At 42.1% G+C, this 10124-nt stretch overlaps 1 protein-coding gene across 1 annotated transcript in view; it reads right to left on the reverse strand.

The window, feature by feature from the left end:
- Positions 1 to 1913: 1913 nt before the first annotated feature.
- The window catches only part of LOC112820090 (uncharacterized), a 44915-nt gene continuing 36704 nt past the window's right edge, over positions 1914 to 10124 (reverse strand). Inside the window, exons 10-11 of the mRNA XM_073899254.1 lie at positions 3434 to 3546; positions 1914 to 2982 (exon numbers count right to left, since the gene is read on the reverse strand). Coding sequence (XP_073755355.1) covers positions 2971 to 2982; positions 3434 to 3546 — 125 coding nt within the window. The 3' untranslated portion in view covers positions 1914 to 2970. The remainder of the gene's footprint in view (positions 2983 to 3433; positions 3547 to 10124) is intronic.

Below are 10124 nucleotides of genomic sequence, written 5' to 3' on the forward strand. Positions count from 1 at the left end.
CTGATGTGGTTCAACCTCCTCCTTTTATATGTACGAGTAACACCAGTGTTATGTGAAGGTGACAATTATGAAACCTGGTTTCTTCTATTGCTAGCCTGGGGTCATGTTCTTCTGTTTTCTCAAGCAAAGCAGACAACATCTTCCTTTTAAAAGATAAGAAATTTGAGGTACATAATGCCTAAGGAGATGACTGATTACCGCCACCACCTAGTGGTGGACACCGGTAGTGTCAGGTGTGGGATTCCAAGCCTCCCTTCTCTTACTGGGCCTCTCAGCCTCCCCTGGCCTAATGCCAGGCCCTGTGTCCGGACGGAGGCTAACCAAACTCAAGGAGTCGGGCAGAGGACACAAGGATGCATAAGTATGTAAAAATGGAAATATGGACACAGGGTCACATTTGGCTAGATGCTATGTGTGCTGCTTGTTGAGTGGAATATTAAGTGCTGTGAGGGACAGAGATATCCCTGAGGACTGATGCCATGAAGAAAAGCCTCATGGAAGAGGTCAAGTCTGAACTGGCGAGATATGGGAGGCCCTCAAGACCAGGATATCAGTGAAGAGAGCACACCTTTCCAAGCTGTCAGCCAGAGCAGAGCAGTAGTAGTGGTGGCAGATGTTCATCTCACCACACTAACTTTATGAGCCAGATAAAAATGCCTGTAAACAAACCCAGATGAACATACTCATATTAAATGACCACACATCTGACTAGAGATGGTTCTAAATGCGAGATATCTAACAAAGGAGGGAGGCCGGAACCAGATGAGGATAAAATGCATTCAAGTTGTTGGGAACGGGCCAGTTTGAAAGAGAAAAGGAAAGTCAGATGAAAGGATGAAAGCCTAGAGGATGCCTCTTTTTTTTTTTTTCACACTTTAACATCTCTGAAACTGGACAGAACTTCCCCTACCTGCTCCAGCTGGACTGCTGTCTGCACTTAGAGAAAACTTACTCATCTTCGCTCTTTGCCAACATATATTCATGTACTCCCAGGAAATCACAGTACTTACTGTATTTCTTCCAGTCTTTTGGCACTGGGTCACATAGCAAGCAAAAAGTGCTGTTACTGATGTTTATGGAGCAATTTCAAGTTTTTAAAATTGACAGCTCATAAATGATAAAAATGTTACAATAGTAAAATGAGTATACAATGAAAAAAAGCAAGTGCTGTTAATAGACTTTCCAGAAATTCCTACATATGTACAAACAGAACTCATTAAAAAAATTTTTAAGGGTCACCTAGGTGGCTCAGTCATTAAGCATCTGCCTTCAGCTCAGGTCATGGTCCCAGGGTCCTGGGATCGAGTCCCACATCGGGGTCCCTGCTCAGCGGGAAGCCTGCTTCTCCCTCTCCCACTCCCGTTTGTGTTCCCTCTCTCACTGTGTCTCTCTCTGTCAAATAAATAAATAGAATCTTTAAAACAAAACAAACACCATCATTATAAATATTGCCTTACACATGTGTGAGAGAATATTTGTAAAATAAATTTCTCAGATACCTAGGTCAAAAGTTATGTATTTTTCATTTTGATAGACAATGTCAAAAGACTTCTAAGGAGGCACACAGATTTTACACTCCCACTGAGTGGATGTCAGTGGCAAATTTCAAAAAGGTCTTTTTTTTTTTAAAGCAGGTACAATTTATCAGGAGGTCTCACAGACTGGATATATAAGTTCTGAAGATCTGTTATATTATTTCAACTCTCACACTCTGTTATTGTTTACTTTTAACATGTGAGGATCTTGTCTTCCTAGCTAGATGCTAAGATATTTAACGGTGAACATAATTTACTACAAACATACTCACCTTCACAGATAGTTTGGTTCCACAGACGTGCCAGAACTTGATTTGTACGTAGTGTGAATGACAGTCTTGCCTTTTTTAAAAAAACATACATTCATTGCTTTCTTTATTTTTTATTTTGAGTAGGCTCCACACCCGAAGTGGGGCTTGAACTCACAACTCTGAGATCAAGAGTCACATTCTCTACTGACTGAGCCAGCCAGGCACCCCAACAGACTGGCTTTTTGTGTGGGTTTTGTTTTGTTTTGTTTTTTACTTCAAAATGGAAAGTTCTTAAGTCTTTTTTTCTTCTTTTTTATTTTTCGTGTATAGCTTTTCCAAGTGAAATAACTGGAATCATTTACTTCTAACATCAACATAATAACTGCCACTGATATTTATATTTGAGCATGCATTATGAAACAAGTATTGTCCAAAAATACTTGACATGCGTCATCTCATTCAGTGCTCACCAAATGAGACAGGTGCTATTCTTATCTGTATCTTATCAGGGAGAACTGAGGCTCAGTGAGGTTAACTGACTTGGCCAATGTCACACACCTGGACAGCACCAGTTTTCCACAGAGAATTCCAGTCCATTTCATTCCCCAGTCCATGCTTTTCATCCCTGAACCATATTTTCATGGCATATAACTTTCAACTAATCCAATTTATCATCCATACATTGGTCAACCACACCTCTTCTCTTTCCTATGGAGCAGACATATTCATTTGGTGGTGGTGGTGGGGTGGTTAAAGTGATTGAGTAGAAGTTTCCTCATTTGGGGAAGATCCCCATTTTGGGGGATGTCTTTCAGAAAGTGGTTATTTCCAAATATTCCTATTGTTCCCAACTACAGATATACTCATGAAAGGAGATTCTTTCTTTCTTAGATAAAGATCATGACTTCCTTCAAGTTATAAATTTCACAAGCACGTAAGAAGCACTAGAGAAGAATCCTACCTATTTTTACTAAGGTCAACTTGTGAAACCCACATTTTAGAAAATGACAAGCGTAGCAGGATTAACACTACTTTGAACTTTCATAAATTAGTCATCAAATTTTAGAATTTGAGATGGGCTTGGTTCCAGTGAAAACTATTATTATAGAAAAAGCTATATCTTTCTATACGTCTGGTTGGCCATGGAAATAGACAGCATCCATAAAGATCTATGGCATCCATCTTCAGTTTTTAGCCTATGAAACAATGAAGAAAAAATAATAAATTATAAAAAGAAAAAAGGAAGTTCAGCTTCATACAATAGGGAGTAAATATATGTAGAGCATTACCACCTAATAGATCCCACATGTTTCATAAATAGTTTAGGTAAATTCACCATTTCAAATCCACAATAAGCTAACAGGAACCAGGATTTGGGGGGGAAGTGGGAAAGTTGAAGACAGGAGGCAAGGTTTGCAACAACATTTGAGGCAACTATGTTGTTTCCTACTACTTGTCTTTTGATACAATCATCCATCAGAATGGACTGATGGTTTGGGATACTATTACCTAGAACCAAAATTCTCATGATTTTATCAAGTGCAAAATCTGCTGAGGGTGGCATCTACACCAGTTTAGTGCCCACGCTCCGCGCACACACTCTCCTGGCGGCTGCAACTCAGCAGACACAGACATTTAAGAACATACTTTCTTCTTCTTTCTACGGGTAATACTAGATTTCCTGCTATTTTTCCAAATAGATCTGAAGGTTTCTGAAGAGACTTGAGGAGTGACTATAATTTTTAAGATTGGGAGTTTACCTGAAAGGGGAAGAACATAATAGTCAATGGGTAGGATATCTCACAACTCCATTTGATGGATTGGGTCTTAGCTTCTGAGAGGGGCATTTTCCCACATTCTTATTAACTGAGCAACTTTCCTCTCACCTAATATCTTTTCCTTATATCTTCTTGATGTGAGTGATCCATAACAATTTATTTCTGTAATAACTTCTCACTCTAGTCCTTTCTTTTCCATTCCTACTGTCATATGTTTACCTGGATAACTTTAGTAGTCTTCCAACTGGTCTTCCTAGCTTCAGACTTCCCCACCCCCAAATCCATCCTGGAATCTACTTCCAAACTAATCATCTGAAAGTGAAATTCTGATCTTGTCATTCATCACCTCTAATACTTTATTAGCTCTTAATCTTTAGTGGACCTCTCCTGGTTTTGCTTGTCCAGCTTGCATTTTAGCTTCTTTCTGAAACAGAAGCTTGAGTTTACTTTGGGGTTCTGCTCCCCTGTCCTCCAGGGGTGGATGGGCACACAACCCAGATCTGGCCAATTAGCGGATTTATTCTCCCTGGCACAGTGATTGGTTAACAGGTATGCATGTGACTCATGATGGTCCAGTGAAATCAGGAGAAAGGCTCTTTCTTATGACTTTTTTTTTTTAAAGATTTTATTTATTCATTTGATAGAGAGAGACAGCGAGAGAGGGGACACAAGCAGGGGGAGTGTGAGAGGGAGAAGCAGGCTTCCCGCCGAGCAGGGAGCCCGATGCGGGGCTTGATCCCAGCCAGGCCCCTGGGATCGTGACCTGAGCCGAAGGCAGACACCCAACGACTGAGCCACCCAGGCGCCCCAGGAGAAAGGCTCTTTCTTGAGATTAAACGGGTACAATGTAAACTTATGGCCAGTGCTGCCCAAAATGCCACTGTGTGGGAAGAACCTGCCTGAGAATAAAGTCAACACAAGGAGATGAAGGTAGGTAGTGTTACCAGAACCCCTAAATCCAGCTGGACCTGTAGTTAGAACCACTCTTGGACTTTTAGTTTTATAGGTCAACAATTTTGTGTGTGTGTGTGTGTGTGTGTGTGTGTGTGTACTTAGATCAGTTTGAGTTGGTCCTGTATCACCTGAAACCAAGATTTTTCACTGATCATCCTATAAAGGGCAGCAATATTGTGATTTATAAGAAATATATATTTAGAGTATTCAGATTTCTCATATATATTTGGTCTTTGTCCATGGTTCCTGGCTCCCAAACCATTGGAATTTCCTGAGCAATAAGAGAAATGGGAGCATCTTTTGGTCCCTTAGGTGTGTGGGGGGATGGGTAAAATAGGTGATGGGGATTAAAGAGTATACTTACCATGATGAGCACTAAGTAATGTATAGAAACTGTATTGTACACTTGAAGCTAATATAACACTCCGTGTCAACTACACTGGATTTTTTTTTAAAAGAAAACCTGAAAAATGTAATATTTGGTCCCTTGTTCTCAGTTCCTGAAAATGCCTTAGAGCCGTACAGGTGAAATGGGTGCCTTGTAATTCATAACAAGCCCCTTTCCATGACACCTGAATTTATGTTAATGAGGAGACTTTTGGAAAGCTGGTTGCCAGGGGAACCAACCATAAATGAAGGGTTAGAACTTTCAGTCCTACCCCCTGATTCTCCAGGGAGGGGAAAGGGGCTGGAGGTTGAATCAATCACCAATGGCCAATGATTTAATCAATCATGCCCGTGTAATAAAGCCTCCATAAAAATCCAAAGGACGCAATTCAAAGAGCTTCCAGGCTGGGAAACCAGAATGCTTCCACGTGCCATCATGCTGGGGTCCAAACTCCATGAGGACAGAGCGGCTTTGTTCGAGACCTCAGCCTCTGTATCTCTTCATCTGGCTATTGATTTGTATCCTTTAATATCCTTTGTAATAACCTAGCAATCTAGTGAATAAAGTGGTTTCCTGAGTCATATTAGCTGTTGTAGCCAATTAATCAAACCCAAGGAGTGGGTCATGAGAACCTCAGCTTTATAGCCAGTCAGTCAGAAGCCCAGGTAACAATCTGGACTTGCTATTGATGTCTGAAGTGGTGGTGGTGGGGAGGGGACAGTCTTGTGGGACTGAGCCCTTAACCTGTGGAATCTGATGCTAAGCTCCAGAAGTGAGTTGAACTGTAGGCCACCCAGCTAGTATTTGGGAATTGCTTGGTGGTGTGTGGAAAAACCTACTCCCACACATCAAAATTGGGGTCAGATAATAAGACTCAAATACCTAGCATGCCATTCGGAGAGCCTGTGTCAACCCATCCTTCTGTTATTTCCCATGGCACCTGCCCTTCTCCCCCTTTCTGTTTCTCATCTAGCCAGATGTCCGGGTCCTGCTTGTAGGGCCACAGGGGCCTCAAGCTGTAGTTTCTGGAGGTCAGGATACACCAGGAAGAGGCCAGAAGCAGAAAGGTAAGTAGGAAATATGGTGGAGAGGCAAAATAAGAACCTTAAAAATAGGACTGCATGTACTATAAATAAGTACTTAAAAATAGTTCTGCATGGGGGCATGGGGTGGCTCAGTCATTAAGCATCTGCCTTCGGCTCGGGTCATGATCCCGAGGTCCTGGGATCGAGCCCCACATCGGGCTCCCTGCTCAGCCGGGAGCCTGCTTCTCCCTCTCCCTCTCCCCCTGCTTGTGCTCCTGCTCTCGCTGTCTCTCTCTCTGTCAAATGAAGGAGTGAAATCTTTAAAAAAAAAAAAAAAAAAAAGGACTGCATGACCCTCCAAAGGGTCAATTGAGGTTGAAACATGAAAATGGTTGTAAGGGTGTGGGAACAAATCAGGTTGGGCAAAGTAAAGGGTAGTGGAGGGTAAGGTGGATGAATATGGGTAAGGGACCTGGAGGTATAAGACAATACAGTTTATAATTTCAGGATGTAGAAAGGGCCAGAAACTGTGTCACTGAGGGCTTGGGTGGTACATACGTGCCTGGAAGATAAGCAAAGTCACCATCCTATTTGGACGTTTTCCTCTGGTGAGCAGTGCTTATTGATACTTGGTGTGGTCATTCTATCCTACGGGTCATTCCATCCTGTGGGTCATCACAAAAAAAAGGTGTGGTTGTGGGGGGAATGTTACTCTGATACTTCAGGGTGGGGCTGGGCCATAATAAAATCTAAGGCAATAATGTCCCAGGGGTGTGCCTAGATTGAGAGGCACTCATGTTTCCTGGGCCTAATTTTGGCCCAGTGTCTTCCATGTTTTCTTATAGAGCAGAAGGTTATACAGATGTAGTTCTGCTAGGTGACTTGAGGGGCCATGTGGAATGTCTAATAAAGACCCTGGTGTCTCACTTGGGCCACTGTGGGGCGGAGGGGGGTGGTGTCACTGGCTTCAAAGGCCTTTGACCAGGTCTAGTGTAGACCAGTTGACCTGTCAACCATAATCTAAAGGAGCTTGAGGCAAATACTTCTAGTTCCCTGACTAATATCCTTTCTGACCTTATTTTCTAACAGCTCAAATTTTTCTTAGGGCAGAAATGTGCCCAGCTAAAAATTAAGGATGGGCATGTGACATGCTTCTGACCAACTAGAAATAAGCATAAGTATGCTGGGGATTTCTGAGATTTCCTCATACAGGTACCGGTACATTCTCCTTGTCCCTTCCTCTTCTGGTCTGGAATGGAGATGGGAGGCTCTCAGGGAAGCAGCTACCTTACAACTATGAGGATAAAATCACCGGTTAAGGCTGATGGTGGAGAAAGAGAAAGGAATGACGGGGCGTGTCCGTACCTGCTCAGTCTTCCTCTACCTGACTAAGCCACTACAGCTGGTCCTATTCCATGTAACCAAATATCATCTCTAACCATGCAGAATTTAATAACAAATAGGAAGAATTCATCGTCGGGGAGAAAAACAAAGCTCAGAGTTGAAAAAAAGAAGACAGGCTCAAATGTAGAGGAAGACAGGAGATTCAATAAGAAAACAAGGCCCAAAGTCTTGACCACTGTGAAGGTCAGGAGGGAGATGCTCAGGCTGTGAGGAGTGTTGGGGGCTGGAAACCACTTGAAATGGGGCCAGTAGTGTGGTATGGGGGCCAGCTTGAGGTCTCAGAGGATTCCCACGACAGCCACACCCACAAAAGACTGTCATATTCCCTGCACACCACACTTTTGGTCATCCTTTTCACTTCTTTATAAAACTCTAGCCATTCATAAATGCTCTGTATAGTGTGTGAAGCCTCCAACTCCTTAGTGGAAGCTGAGGTGATTAAGATAGTATTAGATATTGGGCTGCCTGGGTGGCTCAGTGGGTTAAGCATCTGACTTCAGCACAGGTCATGATCTCAGGGTCCTGGGATCGAGCCCCAAGTCAGGCTCTGCACTCAGTGGGGAATCTGCTTGTCCCTCTGCCCTTCCCCCCACTCGCGCACGCGCGCTCTCTCTCGCTCTCAAATAAATAAAACCTTAAAAAAAAAAAGATAGTATTAGATATTGACATGGAATCACATAACAATGAATCACATGGTAGAAAGCTATCCAGTTTTCAATTCTCTAAAAATATAGTCAAAGTAATGCATACATATAGCTACAAAACTAAATAGGGCTAAAAAGTTTATAATGAAAAACAACAGCCCCTCGCCTTTCCTCTCAACACCCGCAGTCTTCTTCTCCAGAGACAACCACTTTTAACTCACTCAGCTGTTTTTCATGAGATTTACTGCCTTATTTCAAAGTGCTTTTTATATTATTTGATATTTCCAGTAAAAATTTTATATATTGACTGTTACCAGTTCCTCTCACCAAACCTCCCAATAGTGATATTTCATAATTTTTAGTTAAATCAGCACTTGGTGTATTGACTGGTACAGTCATATACATCTTGTTCACAGTGTTTCCCTTTCTTATCTAACTTTTTTTTTAAAAGATTTTATTTTTAAGTAATCACTACACCCAACTTGAAAGTACAACCCCAAGATCAGGAGTCGCACACACTACTGACTGAGCCAGCGAGGTACCCCACTTATATAACTTTCTTCTGTCTGAATTAATAATTGTCTTAATTTTTCCTTTGCATTGTTTTCTGTGTACCTATTCTAAGTATTTCCCCCGATTTCTTTTGTTTGTCATACACCCATATTTCTTGCAAAATACTTAAGTATTTCCAATGCTCTTTCAGTTTTTACTGCAGGATTCCTCCTTTCCAAAATCTTCTATTTTTCTGTTCCAATTTGAACTAGTTCTGACTCTCAACCATCATCTGGGATTCCTTTTTCTACTTTTCTGTATTTGTTCTCCTGATTTCTGGATTCTGCATTCTTCATCTTTGTGGTTTACTCTCATTTTGCTCAAGTGTGTTCTCTGGGACCTTCCTAGGAAACAGAGGCGGCACACAGTTTGAGTTCTTGTGTGCTAAAAACATCTTTACTTTATCCTCATACTTGGTTAGGAGTTGGGAATGTATAGAATTCTCACAGAGTTGTCATGGCAGTGCCCCATAGTTTCTAGCTTCCAGTCAGAAGTCTGATGTCATTCTGACTCCCAGTCCTTCGGATGGAATATACAGTATTTATCTGTAAGTTGTTAGATTCTCCCCTTTGTTCCTAGTGTTCTAAATGCCATGGTGATATAACTTTTATCATTCACTGTTGCTGAGCACTCAATGGGCTCTTTCAATATGCAGATTTATGTCTGTTGGTTCAGGGAAAGGTCTTGATTTATTTGATAATTATTTGATAGTGCCCTTTCTCCACTTTCCTCTGGTCTCTCTTTCTGAACTATGAGTTAAATGCTGGTGTTCACAGACTGATCCTCTCTCATATATTCTCACCAACTTTTCGTTCTACTTTTTAAAGACTTGCTTGACTTCATCTTTCAACATCTGTTTTGAAATTTTTATTTTGGCTATCATTTTTATTTGCCAAGAACTTTTTCTTATTTTCCCAATTAATCTTTTTTCATAGCATCCTGTTCTTGTTTTACAGATGCATTATCTTCTGTTTCACTGGGGGAAGGTCTCAGATTTCTGTTCATAGTGAAGCTTGAGGCATCCAAAGGCTGATGGGAAGCTCCTCTGTATAAGCAGGGCTTGCTTACCTGCTGGGCTTTTTTGAGTGATGAGGGCATGGCCAGGGGTCAGCATCTGTTCTTTGGGGCTATTCAGTTGATCAAAGAATACTCCAGAGGCACCTGGGTGGCTCAGTCGGTTAAGCATCCGACTCTTGATTTTGGCTCAGGTCATGATCTCAGGGTTGTGAGGTCAAGCCCTGCATCAGGCTCCATGCTGGATGTGGAGCCTGCTTAAGATTCTCTCTCCCTGGGGCGCCTGGGCGGCTCAGTCATTAAGCGTCTGCCTTCAGCTCGGGTCATGGTCCCAGGGTCCTGGGATCAAGCCCCGCATCGGGCTCCCTGCTCCGCAGGAAGCCTGCTTCTCCCTCTCCCACTCCCCCTGCTTGTGTCCCCTTTCTCGCTGTGTCTCTCTCTGTCAAATAAATAAATAAAATCTTAAAAAAAAAAAGATTCTCTCTCCCTCTCTCTCTGCCCGTCCCCCCTCCACCCCTGCTCTTGCATGCATGCTCTCTCTCTCTCTCTCTCAAAAAAAAAAAAAAAAAAAAAAAAAAA

The sequence above is a fragment of the Callorhinus ursinus genome, unplaced genomic scaffold, assembly GCF_003265705.2.
Source record: "Callorhinus ursinus isolate GAN/ISIS: 27379988/994484 unplaced genomic scaffold, GSC_fseal_2.0 scaffold1, whole genome shotgun sequence".
In the NCBI taxonomy this organism is placed as follows: domain Eukaryota; kingdom Metazoa; phylum Chordata; class Mammalia; order Carnivora; family Otariidae; genus Callorhinus; species Callorhinus ursinus.